The sequence below is a fragment of the Phasianus colchicus genome, chromosome 4, assembly GCF_987193195.1.
Source record: "Phasianus colchicus chromosome 4, bPhaCol1.hap1.1, whole genome shotgun sequence".
Taxonomy (NCBI): Eukaryota; Metazoa; Chordata; class Aves; order Galliformes; family Phasianidae; genus Phasianus; species Phasianus colchicus.
Window position 1 is genome coordinate 66,824,322 of NC_143439.1, and position 24,161 is coordinate 66,848,482.

Sequence of the window (24,161 nt, forward strand, 5' to 3'; positions counted from 1 at the left end):
AGGAAAGCAATCTGCATGGCATCTGTCTTTGCTATTAAAGAGGAAACTGAAAAGCAGGGAGAGTGGTTGAAGTCTTGTTTTATTCAGCTGACAATGTGGCAAATCATTAATGGTAGGTTACAGACATTTTGGTTGGATCACAAGCCTGCTTGATAAGATGGGGAAACAAAATAGTTACACAAATTGTGGAGAAGCTTCCTGAAGTTGGTGGACATGATAACGCAAAACCAATACAAATACAACAGGTGGTAAATTAAATACAGTGCAAGGAAACAGGACAGGACCCACGCTTTGATTTAACGCTTCCAGCCTGCCCCCACCAGCTGTTTGGTTTGCAACCCTTAGGAGCTCACCCTTAGGAGGTCATTGGGTTTCTCTGCAGCGTGAGCAAGTGCTGAACTGCCTCTGAACTAACAGTCCAAGCTCATTGCACTTGAGTTGTTCCCAACCCCACAGCGCTGGCGTATGCTGTCAGGATATCCACTATTTGTTTGGTTTCGAGGGTCATTCGAGCTTCAGTCAGCCAATCGTGTGCAACTCTCCTGGACTCTCCTCTTAACTGGTTGACAAATTTAGCTGCCAGCTCCAGATCTCCGTGTTCAATGCAGTAGGAAGCGTAAGACAGTAATTTAAACGTATCGAGGTCATCAGGGCTGAGCTCGGTTGGTGGCTTCAGCTGTTGAGGGTGGAACACAAGAAGGGACTGCAGGTACGACAGGAAGTACTGATACAAGCTGTTTCTTGTTTCGTCAATCATAGCCACTCTTTTTGCCAGTTTTTGGACTGTGTAGAAACGTGCTCTGAGGGCCTCTTCGCTGTACACCCCTCGTGTCAGAGACTCCTGGGGGAGGGCTGCTGTTAAGGCTTCTGTAAAGGCGTTGTCAGAACAGCTGGCCTTGATGGCCTTCACTGCGCTCTCCAGAGGCTCTGTGGGGCTGTCACCAGAGGCTGTCTTCATGCAGTATTTGAGTGCTTCCACAGAAAGCCACAGCTGATGGGCCTTTCTGGCCTCCTCTTCTGCTACTGCATGACCTGCAAATTAAGTCAAGGGGACTCTCAGTTGGGGCACACAGACAGGAAAAAGCGTAGAACACAAAAGTGTTCAAGCAACAAAAGCCATCCCTCTGAACACTTCCTAAAGCAGCCACCCCCTTGCCACCTGCTCAAAGCAAGCCTGTTCCACACCTGGGATCAGAATCCCTGCCAAGAGAGCAAAGGTATGGCTTTGGCAGAACCAGCTTTGGACTTTGTAGCTGGGATTTATTGAGTACTCAGCCAATGGCAAACCATCAGCCACGTGGCTAATCCAGTGTTCAGGCACCAGATTTGGATAAGAACTGTGACTGCTCCTTAAACAGATGAGATCTCAGTGCTCACTCTCAACTGCTTGCTCAATTCCTTTCAGCCTGGCGTAGGCAGTGTTTATATCCAGCGTGAAGTTGTCAAGCTGCTCCTGAGTAAGGCGTCGGAATTGCATTTCTTGCTCGCTGAGTTTCTCTGATAAGTTCTGAAATAGATATGTAGATCATCAGGCCAGTAAGATCTCTTTCTTTAACTAACTGTATTCAACATCTTTGTAAGATATGTTTCTGTAACCTTTTATTCTCGCCACAGACAACACACACAGTAAATATACCAGTGATAAGTCTTCTTAAGGTGGTGAAATTAACAGTTAATAAATTTCTAGTTATCAAATTTTCACATATAGCTGAGGATTTTAAGACAACTCAGCATAAAACCTACATGCTGAAGGACTTCTTCATCTCCTCTAGATGAGCACATTCCCTCCCCAGCTCCCACTGAGTGTTCCAGAAGATGGTTCACATTTCCTCCAGCCAAGTGCCTGCATTGTGAGGCTTCACCGCCAGCATTTTAGCCAAATTCCCACCCAGCTCCTGGGAGTCTCCTCTCCCTCACCTGCTCGAATTCCACCTTCAGCTCCTGTTCCTGGATCTTAAGAACATCCCGCAGGTGATCGGTGTGGGCAGCTGCCTGCCGCCGGAGCTGCGTCCTCATTTCGCTCTCCATCACCTCTCGGACCTCTTCAACCTGTACACAATCAAGCAGCTGCTATTGCACTGCACTCGTTACCTATCAGCATGCATCTTCATAGAAGCATTACAGATTTAAGCTCACACCTCATCTTATAAAGCTGCCAAGAGCCACTCTTACAGCTAAATTTTTTCCTAAAGATTGCAAAGAGCAGCCATTCTACATTTGAAGAAGCTTCCTCACTCAAAATCTCCCTTCCATGCTTAGCATAGGCAGGGGGCCCCAACCTGAAGTCCCCCAGCACTCAGAGAACACCCTGCTGCTCCCTGTGCCCCTCTTCTAGGTGAGTTCCACCACTTTACCTTCTTCTCCTGTTCTATTTCAATCTCACTTTTGTGATGCTCCAGTGCTTTTGCCACAGCTGCCTCGAGAGCCTTTTTATCTTCAAGTTTTTGCTTCTCCAGGGCCAACTCGATGTGCTGCTGCTCCCTGACGCGTTGCTCAGCCAGCTCCTTGTTCAGCTGGTCGATGCGACGATGCGCGTGTGCAATCAGAGAATTTAAGTCATCTGTTGATAGCTGCCCAGCTAAAAAACAACAGGGTGTTAGAAAGGGCTGCAGAGAAGCTGCCCCACCTCCCCCTGGAGAGCTCCAAGGGTCCACATGTGGTTGACCTGTGAGCACCTTTTAAGAGACGCTGACTGGTGGTAATGCCCACCCAATGCTCCTTTCTGAACCAAATCTACAAGTACTTCCTATCACTTGGAGAAAAATTACCGTAGTTCATTTGAATCGTTCACATCTATTATTTATGCTCGTCAGCAGTTCCCCAGGCCAACTGTTCACAGCCATATTTGCTATTTGTTATCTCGTGCAGCAGTGCTCGTATCTGACCCGAAAACTAAGCAGCACCACTAGGGAGCTCAGCAGTTGAAATTACTGCTATTATAAAACAGAGCTGGGGTTTACTCCACTTCAGTTTGAAAATTTAGTTTCCTTTGATCAAAAGGAAAAAAAAAAAAAAGAAAATCAACCTCAGAATCAAAGAGTAAATCAATCATGAAGATTAAGTTCAAATTCAGTTGATCGATTTGGTGACCTAGCTCAGAGCACCCAGACATGCTAGCAGTATTGCAGGAGCTGGCCTCAATCAGGCCAGAAGTTGGGCCTTCTTGATGAAAAGCATTGTCAATTAGAATTAACCACAGTTAATTAGAATTGATTAGTTTCTGTTTCTCATTGGAATTTCAGCAGCTCAACTGGTGACTGGCTGAAATTAACAAAGCAAGTGGAAGAGTGGCTTTCAGATACAAACCACACTCACCTGGCAAGTGAAAGCTGCTAGACAAAGTCTGGTTTAAGCTGCACATGCAGAACTAGTGGGAAGGATCCCAAAGCACAGCCCAGTCTGAAATGTTTCAGGGATACTTTTCACCACTTTGTTGATACTGAGTATAATTTAAAGCCGTGCACCACACAAACATAAAAAAGGACAAAGAGGAAAGAGAACATTCACAAGACCAGAAAAAGTTACAGGAACTCACCTAGATCACTTATGTCTGCAACAGAAAGAGGAGAGGTTGGAAAAATTAATGCACATTCACTACAGCAGTCAGTCATGCTAAAGTAAATAGACAAGTAACAGCTTCTGGTCTAGAATGATCCAAGGCTTCAGGAGTTTAAGAACAGTATGTTGACTCCAGAGATCTCTCTATGTTACAAGCAAGGTGTAACCTGAAACATCCGCACCACAGCTGCCTTTGGAAACCCACAGATGAACCTTTAGGTTCAGCCAAAGCGAGGAATATGTTTGGAGTAAAGAAGTGCAACAGGTCAATGAGAATTTCCAGGTTCTTAGAAATGAGGAGCAGTTGGTTAACAGACAAATTTCCAAGCAGCAGTGAGAGAGCCAATATCAAGCCAGTCCTGTACTTCATAGGGTCACACTTGTGTGAAACTGAACGCCTGGAAGCTGCCAGGAGGTTCCCTCTCTCAGAAAAGTGCAGTGCTCATAACATTCAGGATATTCTCCCCTTATCCTGCATTAGGAATGGCAGCTCCATCTCCAGATGCCAAAATCCTGTTTTCTTCTTCTCCCAGAAGATTGCACATAAGAGACAGCACAGCAAATTGCAAAGTTTGTTAACCTAACAAGTTTTTCTAACTTCTTAAAAAGTAAAGACCCTGAGTATTCCAGAGACTTAGTGTTTTCATTTAGCTTTGAAAATAAGTTTGTGGATTAACCTTCATGTTTCTAGAGCATTAAGTACTATTAAGAAAGAGGATCACAGAAGATGAGTTGACTGACTTAAGCCACAAGTATTTGATTGATTGTGAGCCTGACTTCTTCCCTGCTTGCCTGCAACAACACTGTGGTGTTATCTGAACCTTCCAACAACTTCAAGTAATGCATTTATCCCTCGAGAGAGGCAGAAAGATTCTAACTGTACTTCTGAATCACATTTCTTGCTTCACTTTTTTCTGTTATAAAGAAAGCAGGAAAGAGCTCCAGCTGAAAAACCAAAGCACCTCAAAAACATGAGTGTGCCAGATGTCAGACCTCAGACAAAGAACTGTAGCAGCTAGAAAACACCATGCAGACATTCACTGCTTCTGTGTAGCACTGGCTGTTACTCCAGATCAGCTCTTTTTTAGAACTAACATACCAGAATAAGTAAAGTTGCCCAGGGAGGTTGTGGATGCCCCGTCCCTGGAGGTGTTCAAGGCCAGATTGGATGGGGCCCTGGGCAGCCTGGTCTAGCATTAGGTGGAATGGTTGGTGGCCCTGCATGTGGCAGGGGGTTGGAGATTCATGATCCTTGAGGTCCCTTCCAACCCTGGCAATTCTGTGATTCTGTGAAAGTATGTAAAGAGCAGTGAATTCGCTCTTTCAGTTATCTAAGAAGAATCAGGGAGCTCAGAATCAGGGAATCCTGAAAGCAGGCACTGTGTTACAGCTGCTCTACAAACTGGTCTATGGTTACTTCACTGCCATCATCCAAGACTTACTGAGCCCCTTCCAGCCCGGCTGCACATCGGGGGTGATGCTGTCGAGCTCTCGCTGAAACTCCTCTCTTGCTGTAGCCACAAGTTCGTGATACTGAGCCACAATCTTGGCCTCAGACTGTGCTGCCTGAACCTGTAACAAACAAAAAAGGAGACTGGCTTATCTTTCAAGGCATGGAGACTTAAGTCATCTAAGAGCAAACCTGAGTGACAGAGATCGTTATCCTCACTTGGGGAAAAGAAAAACTGGCCTGTGATATCAAGCCACTTCTATACAGTAATTATTTACAGCAACTGCACAGATCTACTTCTCCACATGCACACTGTAGTCAATCTGTAGCCCAGAAAAAAACAATACAGTATCTTAAACTCAGTAGCTACCTTTAAAGATACCCAGCTCTACTCCTTCATCACAGAATGTTTTCTGCCATCAGAGCAGTGCTGCTATCACACAGCCCCAGCAGGAAGCTGCCCAACCCTCAGTAAGTTCTGTACTCCCACTCTTAAGAGAAATTCTCCACTGAAAATGCATCAGAGGAATCGATTATCCTACAAAGGGACATGATTTCAACTTTACTTTTCATCCTGTTTTCTAAGCTGTAAAGTGATTTACCCACAGTCATCAGCAGACTCCTCCCCAACTTGATGATTACATAGGTGTGCCCCGGATCCAAAGAAACAAGTTTCTTTTCAAGGTTAAAAAGTAATCTCAGCAGTCCAGCCTAAATCTCCCATGCCCTGCCCAAGAGCCACCTCCAGAACAACTGGATATGCTCTGTGAGAGGACACCACACCAATCTGCACACTGTTTTGTCTCATCTTCCAAATTCCAGTCCAGCATCAGACAGAAGGAACTGCAAGCTGCCCAAGGAAAGAGCAGACATTGAAAAGCTGGCTGCAGAATCTTCTAGGATAGAGTTCAGGTTCTTCTTGCAAAGTCCTTGTCAAGACTACTCACTGGTACTATAATCAGCTCAAAGACTGACTACAGCTAAAAATAATATTTAGAAAAAGGATTTAAACTAAAAAATATTTGATCTACTATAGAGGACTTGGAAAAAGGGGGTCTCAAGCTGCCAAGTAGTCCTCGTTCTAGTGGTGATGAAGAACAGCTGGAAGCATTACCTTTTTCACTACATTGTCCAAGTCAACTATCATATGATGAAGATTTTCCTCTGCAGCAATAATGTGAGATTTGGCTCCTGGGATCTGAGACTTCTTGGCATTCTCAATTACACCTTTTGTTTTCTCTAACTCCTCTCTGAAAAGAAAAGAAGCTGCTGATTATAACGTGTAATGGTCTTACTGCATAACCCCAGAGTAAAGATCACTTTATACTGTCTAAATCTATAGGAAGAACTCCCTGATAACCAGTGGGTGCACTGGTGATGCTTTAAAAGTTGGACTAGGTGATATGAGAGGTTTCTTCCAATCTTAATGATTCTACCAGTTTGTAACTTCACAACTGTGCAGCTTCAAAGATGTTCGCCTCTATTTTCTATTGTCCCCTCAGCCTCAGAAACATTCAGGAGTTCCCAAATTTATTTCTGTCCTCACGACAAGAACAGCTTTTGTCCATCAACTTACTTTTGCTGCCACAATCACTACACAATGACCTAATGTACATCAGTGTAATTTACAGAGAACCTGAGGTTACAAGCAGTGCCTCATTTCAGAATTCAGGTTTTCACTAAGCACACATCTAAGAAATATCCAGCCTTATCAGCAGCTCTGCTGAAGGATGGAACCAACAAACAGTGCTCTAAGACTTAATTTTACATCACAGCTAGGAGAAGCTAATGATGTTATTGACTCAACAGACAGAGTGCAGCAATGGAATTCTTACAATAGGAATAATAATGATTAAATTATTCAAAATGATACTAAAAGGATTATGGCTTATTGTCTTATTTAATCTTACTTGAACTAACCAACACTGTATGTAAGTACAGATAGGAGATAAGTTCTTAAAAAGAGATATAAGAGTCTACTGTACCACGTGGTAGGCACCTAAGATGTGCAGGCAGCAAATCTGCAGATATTCATCAATAGATATTCACTTTCTATTTTAATGATTTGAACAAACACAACAATTCATCATATACACAAGTGATGCTACTTTCTGTCTAGAAACTCATCTACTGGCTGCCAGCCCACGTGGGTTATGTTTTATGTCATAAAACCAGGAACTCACTTGGCTTTCAGAAGGACATCAGCAGCTTCATCCACTGCTCTCCTTCGATCTTTCAGAGCCTCCTCCAGAGTGCGCCACTGAGCTGATTTTTTCTCCCCAGCAGTCTGAGAAGCAGATGTTTTTCATTAGTGTTACTACAATCCCTCCATTACAAAATTACCCAACACATAACAACCAAGATTCAGAATCTGCTACGTTCATTTCACTCAGCCTGAGCAACGTGCTTTAGTTTTACCAGCAACACAGCTGGAAGCTCTAAGAATTTCTTCCTTCCAACGTTTTGTTTTGGTTTTGATCCTTGACATTGTGATTAACCACTCCATTATACCCTCTGCAACAGAACTTATCAGGAAGCAGCAGCCCTACACAGAGTGGGACATCAGCACACCAGAAGCACAGGCTGCTATTGCTCACAACCCCTACCCATCTCTAGACAATGCAAAGCTATTCCAAACCAGGAATAGAACAATATTCAAGAAGACTTTGGCAAAGGGAATGGTTTGACAGAACTGAACACTGTTCAGCCTGACAAAAAGGAGCTTGGGAATTAAAATACCACAAGGCTTTGAAGATTATCAGCATGTTGACTTGAACTTTTCTACTCGCAGAAGCATTTTATTATTAAATCATACATTTTGCAAGTGGGAAGATCAGGTAGAACTGTGACAAAGATTAAACCTCAGATTTTAATTATGAGATGAACTGCTGCTGAGCACAAGTCCCCAGCTGCCCAATTTACCTCTGAGTCGTCCATTGCCTCCTTCAGTATTTGCAAGTGAGCATTCACTGCTTGCACAGCAGATTCCTGTGCAGTAATTGCCTGAAGTGTTATACGAGCCGTAGAGCTCAGGGCTCCTTCCAATGTTGCTGCAAGAGCTGGAAAAAATACTGGAATTAACTGAAGTCTCATCACTGAAGTGACACATTACATCTCAAATTTCTCCTTATAGTATTTTCTGTGGCCCACAAGAGGAGGTCAGTTTGGGAACAATTCCTTAGTTGCTTACATTATGTGTAGGAAAACCCCAGGTGTGGACTTACCTGAGATCTTCTCTTGCTCCTCTTTGTCTTGCTGGGCAAGACGAGCTGCAACTTCGTCTGGTGATCGTTCTTTTATAGCATGGGAACCCTCATGTTCTTTATCTATAAAAGCAGAGAAATTGTTTAAGCATCAGATTCAACTGCTTCATCCAAACTGCTGTACAGACTACTTGTAGGGAAGTAACTTTCTTTTTAAAATTGACTTTCATAATTAGCATCATTTTATAAATCTGACTTCCGAACAAAGCCGTACCAAAACTACCTCAAGCTTTTATGTATCCATAATTGTAAAGTGAAGGTGCTTCACTTGGCCCTGCAGAGCTCTTCTAAAGCACAGTCAGAAAGCCACCAACAGCAGAGGCAAACTGGGCAGTGCAGCTTTCACTCAGTAGAAAGGCAGACTCTCCCCTCACATCCATCCCTGTAACTCTTCCCACCATCAATCTCGCTTGCTCAGCATGCTGAAAATCTATTAACAAATGATGAAAGATCTACAGAAGGCACAATGAGTGCCTTTCAAAAATGACAAATATCGACCCAGAACTAAGAATCTACACGTTTGAAGCGACAAGATTTTGATTTTCTATGTGGTATTCATGCAATCTTTTTCACCTTCTTCAGTCTGTATCCCCGGAGCTGGCACCGACACGGCTACCCCTGTTGCAGAGATGATCTGTGCTGCAGCTGTGCCTGCTGTTAAACACAGTTACAGAACTGAAACAGTTAGTATGCACTAAAGTGAGAACAGGGAAATTATAAATACTGGGTTCCTCCTCTGGAGGAACATTACTTGGACATTCATGTTATTACTTACAGAAAAGGAGACAGCATTAATTACACACACACAAATCTCCACCTGACATGACAGATAAAGGAACAAAGATGCCAAGTGTGACTCTCTGTGTTCCTTTTAATCTGGCTTTACAAGCAGCTCAGCAATTATCCCAATTAATCCATACTGCAGTTGCTTAAGAAAAAGAGATAGAACATCTCAAGAGTCCAGCACCCAAAGTGAGCCTTGTGTGTAGAACTATGGAGCACAGTCATATATATCAGATTCCAAATATTCTACAGTACATAAACTTAATTAAAAACTAAGCAAAAACAGCTCAAGCCTTTCTAGGCAAATTTCCTTACAATCAAAAATAATGTTAATTCTAAAAAACTATAGCACACACATCTGCAACCATTCTCAAAGCCTATCTTTGTCTGCTGTGGGATGTATGGTACAGGAGAACATTTGCACTTCTGCTTCTCTGTATGTGACATTCTGCAAGTTACCTTCTTTTTCCTCTGAAGGAGCAACAGCTTCTGTTTTGCTTGTCTGGGATTTGGGAGCAGGCTGTTTGGATTCTTTCATTACTTCTGCTACGGATGAGATCTTCAGAGGACCTTGCTGTATCTTAAGAATCAAAAGAAGGAAATACTGTCAGTTTTCCAAATAGTTTTTGTATGTCACCTACTCCACTGGAATGTCAAAGAATACTCCCACATCCAGACAGCTGTATTGTAAATTCAGCCTTCAATGTACACGTGAGAATGACAACAAGGCCATCTAGTTTTTCACCTTATTTTTTAATTTAGAGAGAATACTTATAATTTTCACTCCTGCAAAGCTGAACATTCAGTAGTAGCAGTTTCTTCTACAAACAAAAATGAGTTAAGGTATGTATACAAAACTACCATTGTCATATTGAAAACGTGCCAAACATTTCTCCTGTAAAGAAAGATTGAGGGAACTGGACTTGTTTAGCTTAGAAAAGACTCAGGGAGACCTCATTGTGGCCTTCCAGTACTCGAGGGGAGCATTTACACAGGAAGGGGAACAGCTGTTTACAGGGGTGGATAGTGACAGGACAAGGGGGAATGGTTTTAAACTGAGACAGGGGAGGTTTAGGTTAGATATTAGGAGGAAGTTTTTCACCCAGAGGGTGGTGAGGCACTGGAACAGGTTGCCCAAGGAGGCTGTGGATGCCCCATCCCTGGAGGCATTGAAGGCCAGGCTGGATGTGGCTCTGGGCAGCCTGGTCTGCTGGTTGGCGACCCTGCACATAGCAGGGGGTTAAAACGAGATGATCATTGTGATCCTTCTCAACCCAGGTCATTCTATGATCATTCCATTATAAAGGGAAATGTACAAGCAGCACTGTTACACAGCAGTCAGCAGTGGCTCTATTGAATTGGTAATTCATGAGATGAGTTTGAAACAGGAAAGGATCCGCAGTGTGGTTCAGTATCATCTCAAAGAATAACAACCTAAACCAAAAATGCTCAGTTTGTAATTCTTAAACCTAGTGCATAACAAAACTGATTAGAATTTGAAACCTAAGAGCAGACCTCTCTCTAAACAAGGAAAAGCAAAGTGTGTAGGAGGGCAGTGAATGGGAGACGCTTACCGGTTTCTTTGGCATGGGCACACTGTAAGGTGCAGGACCGAGTGCCATCTCAAACAGTTTGTCAGAGTAGGGAATGGCTTTCTCTACATTCTCCCGGAAACGTGGATCGTAGCTGGCATACAGGACGGTTCCCCCTACTCCTCCACCCACAAACAAGACACTGGCACCAATGATTTTGCCTACAGAAACACTGGAGGGAAAGGGCGAAAGAACAAAAATGATGTAAATCACATTGACAAGAAAGCCTCCAACAGATTATAAAACTTCAGCCTACACCTGGGAACACCCACTGTGATCCAGAAGGCGGCCACCAACCCAAGAGTGTGGGACAGACCAAGGGATGGAAGGATCACCTCCACCCCTCCAAACCCTCCGACGCACCCGGACTCCCCTGACGTGGTCGCATATCCGCGGCTCAGTCGTGGTGGATGGAGTGATGCCCTCCTGCACCGGCAGTTCTGTGAAGGGTGGAGGAGAGCAAAGTCAGGCAGTGAGCACATCTCAGCCTCTCCTCATCCCAACGCACAGCAGCTCAGCTCGGTATGAGAGCTACAGCAGCAACCAAGCTGCTTTTACACTTGCAACTCCTTCATGAGACACAAACACGTTTCTTTTTGAGCTTCCCCAACAAGACATTCCCTAAAAGAGTAATGCAGCCACTTTCAAGACAGAGATCTGATTATACTATAAATGAAATTACCATGTGAGGAGTGTTATTTTACCACATTCTACTTAGCAGGGATAACGTTACCAAAGATTTTTATCTCCTATTTTACCTCAAAATGAAGATTTACCAGAAAAACTGGTTAAGCAGTAATTTTTTAAAGCTGCATCAGCCCCTTTGGCCATCACAATAATCTTGCTTTAATTCAAGGCCAGGCTAGATGTGGCTCTGGGCAGCCTGGCCTAGCAGGTGGTGACCCTGCACATAGCAGGGGAGTTGAAACTAGATGATCTTTGAGGTCATTTTCAACCCAGGCCATTCTATGATACTACGATGATTCTATTCACCACATCACCATAATGTGGAAAATTACAAGGAGTTTCCAATCTCCCCCACGAGCAGCTACCAGAGGTGTGTTACAAATAAGAACAGAGCTCCAAGGGCACAGTGTCTGGAAGGATCAGGAAGAAATGCATTGCATGTGGGTTGACAGAAATCTGTTCTAAGGAGTGAGGCAGACAGCACAGACCCCTGCACAGGGCACTGGGAACAGCTGGTGCCATTTCTTCCTTCTACCTCAGCACTCTTGTGCTATTTAGTTTACCTAAGTCCTGAAAAGCTTGTTTAATGTTAATTACCTGCTATTGCATTGCTACAAAAACCACAAGGTACATCACACCTTCCCTACAGCCAAGAACAGCAGGGACTCCAGCATTTGAGATGATGCACATCATTAAAGAACCCTGCCTCACACACACGTGGTTCATGCATAACCTCAAGCAGCAACACAGAGAGCACAATGTCATTCTCTGCATTCATTCAGTCCAAGCTAAACCTCCCACTCCCCTCTGGCTGCCCCATACCAGCTCAGGCTGCCCAGGGCTCAAACCAACCAGGCCTTGAGCACCTCCAGGGACGAGGCGCCCCCAGCATTCTGGGCAATCTGTGAGTTCCTTCCCAACCCAAACCATCCTGTGATTCTATGGCTCCTAAAGGTGACATATGAGATGCACTGCCAGAAGGAGCGGCCGATGTGCTTACAGCCTGCTGCCACTGGATGGATTTCAGCGATGGCTGAGGGATCAGTCAGGTGAGAAAGGGCTGAATTTCACAAACACTGGAAGGAACCCCGGGGGAAGGCAGAGCCTTGCAAAGCCAACAGCGCCTTGGTGACCCATCAGCACACAATGCACACAGAACGCTGCGCTGCCTGAGTCTGTCAGACCTTAACAGGGCAAAGGCACTGGAACAGGTTGCCCAAGGAGGCTGTGGATGCCCCATCCCTGCAGGCATTCAAGGCCAGGCTGGATGTGGCTCTGGGCAGCCTGGTCTGGTGGCTGACAACCCTGCACACAGCAGGGGGTTGGAACCAGATGAGCACTGCGGGCCTTTTCAACCCAGGCCATTCTATGATCCTGTGATTCAAAGCACAGCACCTGATTTCCAGCACTCTACAGCCATTCCGGACAGCTCTCGCGCATGCACAGCGCCCTATGTGACAAACACCAGCGGAAGTCTGCTCTCCATCTCTCCGCTCAGACTTTCCACACGCCCTGATCTCGGCGCGCACCAGCCGCCCTTGGCCGTAGCGCCCCACAGCCTCATTCAGTGGCCGTTTCCCTCAGCCAACGGCCGGTCCAGGCCTCGACGCGGGACCGCGGTGAGGCGCCCACCCCCCGCAAGGTCACGTCCTTCCCGCCGCCGGCAGGCCCGCCGTCCCGCCGCCCAGCAGCCGGCCGAGCGCCGCCGCCTCCGGGCCCAGCCGGCTCCATCCGGGTCACCCACAGCGGACTCCAAGGACCGTCACCCCTCGCGGCCGCCGCTTCCCGCCACCCTACGCAGATCAGGGCGCGCTGCGCGCCGGGACTCGTAGTGCAGCCGAGAAGCAAGCTGACAGCTCCCGCCCGCCGCGGCGCCCTATTGGCTCCCGCGGCCGTCCCTCAGAAGCCGAGCAGCCAATCGCGGCGGGCGCGTGCGGAGTCATTCAGAGCAGATGGAGCTGCGGCTGGAGGACGCGCCGCTCCTCAGCGCCTCAACCACGTGTCCCGCAGCGCGCTGCCCCCCGGCCCCGTCAGCCAAAGGGCGGACGCCGCTCGTACCGACCGGCGGCGCTTCTCCCACGAGGCCGCGCGTCTTCTCCCCACCAGCCCGCTCCGTTCAGCCCCGCTCACCTGCGCGGCCACCGCGACCCCCGCTCGCTGACAGGCCCGCAGCATCGCCTCAGAACCGGCGGCGGCCGAGGGCAGGCTGCAGGAAGGCGCCGCGCACGAGAACTCCCAGCGCCTCCCGCCTCCGCCCCTCACCGCGAGCTGGGCACGGTGCGCATGCGCGGGCCGCCCCTCCGGCGGGGGGCGTGGCCGCTGCTCCGAGAGAGTGACAGGCGACGCGCCCAATCAGAGAGGAACAAGCGGGTCATGTGTTCTGTCCGCCATTTTAGAAAGGGCCCGGAGGGAGCCGCGCTCCTCCCAGTGGGGACGCGGCGCTCTGCAGCCGTCCGGCGGCGCGGCCCGGCCTGACCTCCGCCGGCTGCCGTAGGCTGGGCGCGGGGACATGGCGGCGGTGGCGGTGCGAGGGGCTCTGGCGGGTCCGTGTTGAGGGACGGAAGGGGAGAGGGAGGGAGGCGGCCATGTCGGAAGAGGGGGTGCCCGTGAAATGGCGGCAGTGCGGGGCCGCTGGGCGCTGCTGAAGGACGTCTCTCTCCGCAGGGATGCTGCGGCCGCTGGCGCGCTGGGCTCCCGTCGCTGCGGGACGAACCGCGTCCGTCCGGTGCTGCCACGGCCGAGCGCGGGTGGCGGCTCCGCTGGCGAAACCGCTGGCCCTCAGCATCGTGCCCGGCGCGGGCTCCTCCGCGCTGCTCAGCAGGTACGGGGCTGGCCGTGCGCCCATCCGACCCGGCCTTGAGCACCCACAGCTCCGTGGGCGGCGGTGCCAGGGCGTCACCCTCTGGGCAGAGAACGAGCTCCTAGCATCTAACCTGAATCTCCCCCTTTTAGTTTTTTTATTATTCATCCTTATCTTGTTACTCCCGGCCTGCCGTTATCACACCATGTAGAAAGTCAGTCCCTCTCCTGCTTGTAAGCTCCCTTCAAGTACTGGGAGGCTGCAGTGAGGTCTCCCAGACCCTTCTCCAAGCTAAACAAATCCAAATATATCCTCCAAATAACTTCTGAATACCGGTGCAGCTGAGTGCTTACAGTTTAGCATTTAACCACGTTTACATTCCTGTTGTATTACCTCTTCCTTCTGTTTTCTTCAGACTCACACCTCTACTTCCAAACATACTTCAGCAGCCTGTGAGGCCTGTCACTTACTATGGTCTACGGAAGGGAAAGAGGAAGTCTGTGAAAGCTGTTGTTAAGAGGTTTCTCCGACTGCACAGTGGTCTTTGGGTTAGGAGAAAGGTACGATTTTGTTTTGTTGAGGTATTATAAACCTATTTAAAACAGTGGGCTCATTGAGGGTGGTGAGGCACTGGAACAGGTTGCCCAAGGAGGCTGTGGATGCCCCATCCCTGCAGGCATTCAAGGCCAGGCTGGATGTGGCTCTGGGCAGCCTGGTCTGCTGGTGCACATAGCAGGGGGTTGGAACTGGATGATCACTGTGGTCCTTTTCAACCCAGGCCATTCTATGATTCATTGCTTTTGTTCTGATACACAGAGCTGGTATGGAAGTATGCATCTCCTGCACTTCCTGAAAGTGGGGGATTTGTGCTGGTTTGCTTATGGGTATTGCTATATGTGTGTATTGGCAGTAACCCACTGTGTATTTCCTTTTGACAGTCTGGTTACAAGAAGAAATTGTGGAAAAAGTCTACTGCCCAGAAGAAGCGTTTGAGAGAGTTTGTGTTATGCAACAGAACACAGTGTAAACTCCTGGATAAGATGACCACTTCTTTCTGGAAAAGAAGAAATTGGTATGTTGATGATCCCTACCAGAAGTATCACGACCGCACAAATCTTCCTGTATAGGAATATTTAATTATTTTATAAATAAACATATGCATATCATCTGCTCAGAATTATGGCCCAAAATAAAGGAATATTAAAGACTATTTTGAGGAGCAGTTTGTGTTTTACTTGGCAGTGATGACAGCCAGACTTGTCATCTATGTGTTCGGATGTCTGGTGGTTTCCTATGATTGTGTTTAATGTAATGTTTGTGGATGAATACAGTCTAAACATGACTAAAAAACAGTGAATAATTTAATCTTGAATTTTGTTAATAGAAATGTGTTTAACTTAAGGGTATTCTTTATGTCTCTGCTTGTTGGTAGCTCACTACATGGAACCTTCCTTGGGTATGGGAAGAAAGGAGAGAGGGATTCCAGTGTTGCTGCTTGTTACTGTACCATGCAAACTGTTGCCCTGTTTCCATGTTACATTCAGCTTTGCTAACTTACTTAAAGAGGCATTAGCCAAATTTCTTAATAGAAAATTTCTTAATAGAACCTTCCCTGTAGGACTCAATTTTGTCTCTTTTGTTGGTTTTTGAGTAGTGGAATAGATTTGCTGGGTCCTCACTTACACCATCATAGAATGGCCTGGGTTGAAAAGGACCACAATGCTCACCCAGTTCCAACCCCCTGCTATGTGCAGGGTCACCAACCAGCAGCCCAGGCTGCCCAGAGCCACATCCAGCCTGGCCTTGAATGCCTCCAGGGATGGGGCATCCACAGCCTCCTTGGGCAACCTGTTCCAGTGCCTCACCACCCTCTGTGTGAAAAACTTCCTCCCAGTATCTAACCAAAACTTCCCCTGTCTCAGTTTAAAACCATTCCCCCTTGTCTTATCACTATCCACCCCTGTAAACAGTTGTACCTCCTCCTGTTTATACACTCCCTTCAAATAGTGGAAGGCCACAATGAGGTCTCAAGCAGTCAGTTTTAAACATTCTCTTGTTCTTTACGTGCTGTACATCTCAGTTTGCGTGCACAGCTGAAACAAGGCCAAGGATTTATTATAGGGTCCTTTTGCAATGTAAGCTGCAATGTAACTGGTCTGCTTTCACTTTCAAAGGGCTAGGTTAGAGGCTTTCTCTACAAAACCAGTGACTGAAGTATGTGAAAAGCAGTTGCTTTCAGCAGCAGTTTGAACACATCCACTAGAATTGAGCCCATTATTAATTAGGTAGTCCCTGTTTATCAGCTCCAGAGCCATCTGTAATAGTAGGAGATGGTTTGCTGCATCGTGTGTCAATGAATTCACTGGTTACTCAGAGTGTTCAGTAGCTGTATTTTTTCCAGTTCATCATACAGAAAAGTTGTGAAGGACATGCAGCACTTAGTGAGTACATCTGTATACAGTCAGCCGGAAGTGAGATTAAAAATAATACAGCAATCAAAGGAATGATTCTGGCCTGCCAGATACATTGAACAGACTAAAGTTGTTTTGATTTTTCTTAAAGAAAAGATTAAGACTTTATTCAAGATATATATCAAGCAGTATAACAAAACCAGCAAAACATCCACCTTTGGAATACTGTTGTCATTGTTGCGAGGCATCACATCTATAATTTCATCGCATCTCTTCTACTGATCACAGGAAAGGAACCACGTGAGGTGCACAATGATAATTCTTAAATAGTCTGTATAACACAACTCCCAACACGGTGTTCTCTGCTATTTCAAATACAGTGCTGGGTGCATAACAGGTACCCAAAACGAACACCAAAAGGCGACTGTGATTAACGAGCACTCTGTCACAAGTTCAAGGGTTTCATCGCTACATGAGAGCACTTCAGAAAGCAGTCAGAGGCAGCAGGTTGTTTACATGAGGCTAAGGGGCGCTGGATCTCTCCAAGCAGTTTTGTCCTTCTCATTAAGAATAAATAACCTGATTTTCCTTTTCTGTCTGTGCTGGGTTTGCATTTATACAATTTAGATTAGTGTGGGATTATTGCAAGGTGATTGGTGGTGATACATGAAGTCTTTCTAGCTGATGTGATCCTGATTCAGCAATCGCTGAGCACTGACTGCACTGACACTGGCCACAACAGCAAGAATGAAGGCATGGGGACTGCACTGAACTGCTCTGAACTTACTGTGTTCATAACTGAGTGTGTTTATGGTGCACTTAGTGAACTTACAGACTCATTTACCACAGATCATCTTCAGATGCAGTTTTCTTCCTTTCAGCATCAACTTAAAGTAATGCATGTTCCTTGTGCTGGTTAAAAGCTGTATTTTCTAGGACTGACCTATTTGAAGCAGGCTCAGCACAAGCCAGTAGTGTGCAGCCAAGAGCTGAATGTATTTTGGGATGCATTAAACAGAACGCAGCCAGCAGGTCAAGAGAGGTGATTCTCCTCCCGTATTTAGCTTTGGTGCAGCCTCATCTTGAATACTGCTTGCAGTTCTGGGCTGCACAACACAGAAAGGATGTTAAGGTTCTTGGATGCATTCAGAGGAGGCACCAAAGCTGGTAGCAGGGCTGGAGGCACATCCTGTGAGGAGGCTGAGTGCACTGGGGGTGTCCAGTATGGAGAAGAGGCTGAGAAGTGACCTCAGTGCTCCCTGCAGCGCCCTGGGGAGAGGAAGCAGAGCGAGGTGCTGGGCTCTGCTCCTTCCTGGGAACTGGTGGCAGAAGGGGAATGGCACAGAGCTGTGCCATGGCTGGGCACTGGGAAACATTTCTGTACCATGAGAAGTCAGATAAAGGAACAAGCTTCCTCGAGGGGTGGCTGATACCCCAAGCCTGCCAGCATTCAAGAAGCATTTGGATGGTGCTCTCAATGCCACGTTTTGGTTAGCCCTGCAGAGGTCAAGCAGTTGGACTTGATAATATTTGTGAGTCCCTTCCAACTGAACCATTCTATTCTCTTCAGGATTACATTCTCCAGCCCATCTCTGCTAAGTCAGGAGGTGTCTGCCAGCCCTGCAGGACTGCTGGTGGAGCCAGCTGCCTGACAGGCCCCTACATCCGTACTTCTCTTAAGCTGGGGAATCCCAGATCTTGAAGCTATTTTAAACCATTGACTGCAAAGTGGCTTGCTTTTAGGAGAAGTAATCTGCAAGCTGTTAGCCGGGCTGCAGCCCTGAGCCTGAGCTGGGAGGAAGAGAAGTGCTTCCCATCCCTATGCGCTGAAGAAGCCACCGTCTGTGTCCTCTGACCACGTTCTGCAAACCCTTTGCCACGAGGGGTCAGCATCAGTGCAGGAAGGCGGCTTGCTGAATCAGCTCGTTCCCGTGGCAGAGAAAAACTGCAACAAAAGACTTCATGTCTGATGTTTATTTTAAATAAATGCAAATAGCCACAGGGTGAAATGACAGAATTGGGGCAACACCTGTAAACAACCTGTGTGTGGAAAACGAGGAATCAAAAGCAAATGACCATTCTCTTCTGTACACAGAACACTACAGCACAAAGTGGACGTGGGTCAGCATTCACATTTCTTGTCTATCTATACACAAATATACAGCTCCGTTGATAAATTAATACATTTTTGCCAGAGATATGAAAAGGTTTATTTTTCTCATTTATACAATGAATGTTTGGAGAGATATAAGGCAACTCCCTTGTCAACAATTTCACCTCAGCACTTAAGAAAATCCAAACAGTCAAGTTTACAGTAAAACAGCAGATTAGACACATTTAATAATTTTAGTGAGAATCAATGTTAATACAGCATGTCTGAGAATAAAATTTATCAGCTGTTATGTGGCTCTATGTTTCGTGGGGTTTTTTTGGCATAATTGAGTGCAAACTTGTCAGCTTTTTCTCTTATGGCAACCTATTGCATAGCAGGGAAACACAGCTTGCTTGCAACAGGATCTCATTTCTGCTAACACTGCAGGCAGTTTTGCTATTTCTTTTTAATGTTTGCCAAAATAAATCAAACAAACTTTAAAGCTGCTTCAAAATAAAACACACAAGCTTAGCTCCTACAAGCATTTGCTGAGTATCTTATAAGGACTGACTCTCCTGTAACTGCTATTTATATTTGCTTCTTTTCAATGTATTTTCTGAAGGCTTCTTCCTTCTTACCCACTGGAAAATACAATTGAATTAGCACGTGTAAAGGAAACACAGTTCTCAGATAATGGGGCCAAATATCATGGCAGACTCAGGAAATACCTGCTTGCTTTTTCCACTTCCAAGCCAGGTCGGATAAACATCAGTGTGTGTGCATGGGTTATTTCTCTCTTCCCCACATACACAGGAAGCTCTGGGGAGACCTCGAGGATGCATCAGGCAGGGACAGCTAGGCTGCTGATGCATATCTGGCAGAGAAAAGGTTTTAAAGGCCACTTCAGATTTATCTCTGAGCCTGATACACTCCAACTGGCATCCCAGGCTGCTGCACCTCAGCTAGGTTAATTGTACTACTCGGGTTCTGGCCCATCATTCATCAGTGAGGGCACGTTCCATGTTGTAATGCTAAATGGTTTTCTACTCTATGAGATAGGTCCAAGAGCAAACACAAAGGGCCACGTAATTAACTTATGTGTGAATTTCACATGCTTAACACTTACAAGAGACACCAACTTGAAGCACAAATACACAAACCCTACAACATCTTCCTGTTCTTTTATATTTCTCGTTTATATATGGATACAAATACAACACTCCACCTTGGTTCTCGTGGTTCTAACCAAACTCCATGCTACAGGCAAAACTCCAGGCCTCAAAAAGCAGCTGAGCCCCAGCATCCTGCTCTGCTTGTGTAAGGAAAACTCCAGCACCACACCAGGAAAGCAGAACGCTGGGACTGGGACTGGTAGGGGAGAACGGTTCATTTTCCCCTGGAAGCGAGTCACTAAAGCAATTCTAATGTGCTGCTGCAGCTACTACACGACTGCCTTGCTCATACTTCAGCACTGCCAGTAGAACATTTGCCGCAAGCGATACGATCCAGTTTTGTAGCCGCCATCATTTTCCACACAATATTCTCCTGGCTCAGGATGATCAAAATTAAGACTCCCCCTTCATTACATTGTTGAAACCAGTCATTTTCTCTTGCACATCTCTTCCTCATCCTAAGTTCTGTCTCTGTGCCTTTTTAGCACAACGATTTAATCAGAATACATTTGATCCACTTGCAGAAAGAGAAACAGCATTACAGCTCAGCTTTTCCTAACAAGTCTTGGACATTTTCAAACAGCTAAAGCACTCAGGCATTTGTTACATCATTCACAGGCCTGAGGAGGAAGAGAGGGAAGAGAAATCCATGGCTTCTGCAAATCCACTTCCTTAATGATAAATAAATACACTGTCGAGTATCATCACGAGCAACTGATTATTTTTGTTGTTGCTGTGCATTCACAGAGCTAGAGCTATGCAGACACAATGAGAACTGTAAATGTACAGCCATACAGGTTAGCGTGAGTGGGGATACACTGCAAACAAAACAAGAACTCTTCATCTGCAGGTGTCTGTCAGACTGTCCTAACCATGTTGCTGACAAACGCGAAAGCGTGGAACGGGGTACAGAGACAGGAGCGAGGGAGGCCATGTCTACAACGCTGTACATCAAAGCACATCCATCCCACTGCTGTTTCCTACATTATTAACGAGTAGCTCTTTAAGGCAGAAGAGAGACATTCTGTGGATCTTGGTGCTATTGGCTCATTGCACTCACATTGTTTCAGTGGCAGAGGATGAGGTACTTTTCTTCCTGATGCGAGGTCTAAGGGTCCTAGGCGGTGCCTGCAGAAAAGCAAGAGAAAACTTCAGTGGTGTAATAGCAAATTCTTTCTTTCCTTAATACTCATCCTTGTGGCACTTCTGTGGTAGTGATCCCGTATCTGGCATGGAAAGAGAAGCCCATTTTGGCCCTCAAGATTGTTAATGAAGGATCAGTTGAGGATAACTCCTTGAAGAGAACCATTATAGGCCCTTAGCTAGGTTCCACCACCTACCACTCTGTCATTAGCTAAAGGCATGGCCAAATGCTGCCAGTAACACAAAGGTCAAAGCAGACAGGAGAAATTGGTGCAATCCACATTGGCCATCAGCTCAAGGCAGCAAACTGGTGGCAGGAAGCCCACTGCTGTTTCCCAGCCATATTGCAGGGTCTAGCCCAGTTGTGAGTACCCTGGGGCATCCCAAAGCAGAAGGGGTCACCATTGTGAAACATACTGGGCTCTTGCTTGGGAGACTGGATAGAATCTGTTGAAATGATTTCAGATGAAGACTATTGGAATTCTGCCTTGCAGCCAGCTGATGAGGACAGCTTTTGAAAAGGAGCCTTAAGCATGGAAATGTATGGAAAGACCACCAGGCAAATCTGCCCAGGAGAAGCATGGAATGCCCAAGAGGAGTCAGGTCAATTCCATGATTGGTTTACTCCGATTAGCTCCATTCTCCAGACTGAACTGACTGAGACAGAAACTACCTAGCAAGGCCAACAAACAAACAAACAAACAAAAAAACCCCACCAACCTCATCTGCATTGCATAATTCATTCTGCAGAGCTTTGGTATGGCACTGGGGCTCATTTTAGATTCACACAAAGTAGTTACCACATGTTGCAAGGGAGCACAAATTCTCTACGTGGAAACCTACCAAAGCATAGTAGATAACACTGCAAGGCCTGTTAAGCTCTTCTATTTCGTTTTCAGGAAAATCCAAGCTTTGTTTTCGTTAACAGCATAAATCTATTTACCTGGAAGACTATGACAGGATCTTACCATTTGTAAATGAAGGCATAGTCATTTATATTTTATAGGACTGTCCAATCCAAGACCATGCTGTATTTCCACATTCTTGTGATACAAAAGGTATAAATATTCATACAGATAGGGAACAAGATCACAGTGAGGTTATGTTCAGATTCCATCCAGCTTCCAAGCTTGATCTTTTACCCCACTCTGAGTCCCCAAAAGCACAAACAATCAGGGTAAGATGGCTGTATTCAGAAAGGCATGGCTAACAGAGAATCATAGAATCATTACGGTTGGAAAAGACTTCTTAGATCATCTAGTCCAACCATCAACCCACCCCCACCATGCCCACATCCCTCAGTGCCACATCTCCACAGTTCTCTGAACAGCTCCAGGGACAGTGACTCCAACACCTCCCTGGGCAGCTTGTGCCAATTCATTACCACTCTTTGGGAGAAGAGATTTTTCTTAATATCCAATCTGAACCTCCCTTGGTGCAACTTGAGGCCATTCTCTCTTGTCCTATTGCTGTTAACGTGGGAGGCCAACCCTCACTACACCACAATCTCCTTTCAGGGAGTTGCAGAGTGCAATAAGGTCTCCCCTGTGCTTGCTCTTCTCCAGACTGAACCATCCCAGCCCCCTCAGCTGCTCCCTATAATACTTGTTCCATGCACTTCTCTGGACATACTCCAGGGCCTCCCCATCTTTCTCACAGCGTGGGGCCCAACACTGATCACAGCACCTGAGATACAGCCTTACCAGTTCTCATTACAGAGGGATGATCGCTTCCCTCCTTGTGCTGGCAACACTAATTCTGATACAAGTCAGGATGCCATTGGCCTTCTTTGCCACTTGGGCACACTGCTGGCTCACGTTCAGATGGCTGTCAACTAACATCCCAAGATGCTTTTCCTCCATTCAGCCTTCCAGCCACTCTGCTCTAAGCCTGTAGCATTGCATGGGGTTATTGTGACCGAAGTACAGAACCCAGCACTTGGTCTTGTTGAACCTCATACAACTGGCCTCAGCCCAGCTATCCAGCCTATCAAGGTCCCTCTGTAAGGTTTTCTAACCCCCAGGCAGATCAACACTGCCTCCCATCTTGGTGTCATCTGCAAACTTACTGTGGGTGCACTCAATCCCCTTGTCCAGTCATCAATAAAGATATTAAACAGGGCTGTGGGGATCGGCTGCCAGCTGGATTTAACTCCACTCATCACCACTCTGTGGGCCCATTCCACCAGCCATTTTTTTACCCAGTGAAAAGCACATCTGTCTACGCCATGAGCTGACAGGAGGAAAAAAGCTGCTGTGTATGACAGTGAGGAATGCTGCCCAGATCCATAGATCCACTCAGACTCCCAAACTGCTGGCTCAGAGCTGCTACTGTAAGCCAGGAGCTCTGCAACACAGCCTGACAACTTGAGCAGTAAGTATTGCTCAGGAGAGGCTGCACTCTGAGAAGCTAGACCACTCTTAAAGCACCCATCAACTGCTCAGTAAACACTTGAAATCAGGAATGAATAGCTCCTTGGAAGGCCACTTAACAGCTCTGAGAGTAGCTACAGAGGCTGCACCTAACCACAGCAAGACAGAGCCACCAGAGCTACAACAGCCCACTAGAGGGACGTGGATAACTACCAGCCACACCACAACCACACCACTCCTGCTCTCCCATACTGGCTTAGGGAAAGAGAAACAAACCCAGCTACCCCAGGGTGGAGACCTGCTGGTTGCAATCTGAGAGCTACATTTGAGCTGCTAGATGTGGCTCCATTCCCCACTGCCCAAATCTGGAAGGATTCCTTGCCTTCTCATGCAGAGGTTCTATTTCCTCCATAACAAAATGTTGCTAAAATTGCTTTTGTCAAACTGCAGTGTGAGATCTGTGTCTCCTTTAGTTGTTCTTTTTTTTTTTCTTTTTGTGTAGCAAATTAAATCACAGTTCTTAAAGTGATTCAAAACCTACTGAAATCATGGAGTCAGCAGTAGAACCATTGCTGGTGTTGGTGTGGTTTGGCCAGGTGCACGAGGGTTTGGGCTCTGAGCTCTCTGGCTCTGGGTGCTGGCTGTTCTCCCCACAAACACTCTGCCTCAGGAAAGAAAATACATTTTCTGCTACAGACAGGAAAAATTAGCCAGTGGTTGATATCCAAATCCTCTCATTGAAATACCTCCACATTAGCATGTGGTTTAGAGCTAGATCCAAGTTTTGCAACTCAAAATCCAACTCTGAAGCTCCGTGCAATTATTATTTCCACAGGCA

General features: G+C 46.3%; 3 protein-coding genes across 8 annotated transcripts in view; 1 reads left to right on the forward strand and 2 right to left on the reverse strand.

Annotated features, from left to right (window-relative positions):
• Positions 1-60: 60 nt before the first annotated feature.
• Positions 61-13,624, reverse strand: IMMT (inner membrane mitochondrial protein). 3 transcript variants are annotated; one of them, XM_031588221.2, is made up of 15 exons: positions 13,464-13,624; positions 11,010-11,086; positions 10,629-10,818; positions 9,514-9,634; positions 8,845-8,925; positions 8,233-8,334; positions 7,931-8,067; positions 7,192-7,295; positions 6,123-6,258; positions 5,001-5,130; positions 3,536-3,550; positions 2,355-2,578; positions 1,918-2,049; positions 1,378-1,507; positions 61-1,032 (listed from the first exon to the last, which is right to left on the reverse strand). In XM_031588221.2, the coding sequence occupies exons 1-15, from the start codon at positions 13,506-13,508 to the stop codon at positions 425-427; spliced, it is 2,232 nt and encodes a 743-aa protein (XP_031444081.2). In that variant the 5' UTR covers positions 13,509-13,624; the 3' UTR covers positions 61-424. The 3 variants fall into 3 exon arrangements, with proteins under 3 accessions (XP_031444081.2, XP_031444082.2, XP_031444083.2); XM_031588222.2 differs by lacking the exon at positions 3,536-3,550; XM_031588223.2 differs by lacking the exons at positions 11,010-11,086; positions 13,464-13,624 and adding an exon at positions 10,919-10,935.
• An 83-nt stretch (positions 13,625-13,707) lies between these two features.
• On the forward strand, positions 13,708-15,716 carry MRPL35 (mitochondrial ribosomal protein L35). Its single transcript, XM_031588225.2, has 4 exons — positions 13,708-13,876; positions 13,998-14,154; positions 14,549-14,693; positions 15,072-15,716. Exons 1-4 carry the CDS (start codon positions 13,843-13,845, stop codon positions 15,258-15,260), a joined length of 525 nt encoding a protein of 174 aa, XP_031444085.2. The 5' UTR covers positions 13,708-13,842; the 3' UTR covers positions 15,261-15,716.
• A 782-nt stretch (positions 15,717-16,498) lies between these two features.
• The window catches only part of REEP1 (receptor accessory protein 1), a 62,690-nt gene continuing 55,027 nt past the window's right edge, over positions 16,499-24,161 (reverse strand). For 3 of the 4 annotated variants that reach the window (XM_090139847.1, XM_090139849.1, XM_090139845.1), the window contains exon 10: positions 16,499-20,936. In XM_090139847.1, the coding sequence (XP_089995973.1) occupies positions 20,865-20,936 (72 nt within the window). In that variant the 3' untranslated portion in view covers positions 16,499-20,864. The remainder of the gene's footprint in view (positions 20,937-24,161) is intronic. The other variant, XM_090139846.1, reaches the window with a different exon arrangement.

Excerpts from the sequence above, each read along its gene's own strand:
- IMMT (XM_031588221.2), bottom strand. The coding sequence starts at position 13,508 with ATGCTGCGGGCCTGTCAGCGAGCGGGGGTCGCGGTGGCCGCGCAG. Across the intron at positions 8,926-9,513 it reads TCCTTCAGAGGAAAAAGAAG|CAGGCACAGCTGCAGCACAG; the intron begins GTAACTTGCAGA and ends TGTGTTTAACAG. Across the intron at positions 1,033-1,377 it reads AATTGAGCAAGCAGTTGAGA|GTCATGCAGTAGCAGAAGAG; the intron begins GTGAGCACTGAG and ends CTTAATTTGCAG.
- MRPL35 (XM_031588225.2), top strand. The coding sequence starts at position 13,843 with ATGGCGGCGGTGGCGGTGCGAGGGGCTCTGGCGG. Across the intron at positions 13,877-13,997 it reads GGTGCGAGGGGCTCTGGCGG|GGATGCTGCGGCCGCTGGCG; the intron begins GTCCGTGTTGAG and ends CTCTCTCCGCAG. Across the intron at positions 14,694-15,071 it reads GTCTTTGGGTTAGGAGAAAG|TCTGGTTACAAGAAGAAATT; the intron begins GTACGATTTTGT and ends TCCTTTTGACAG.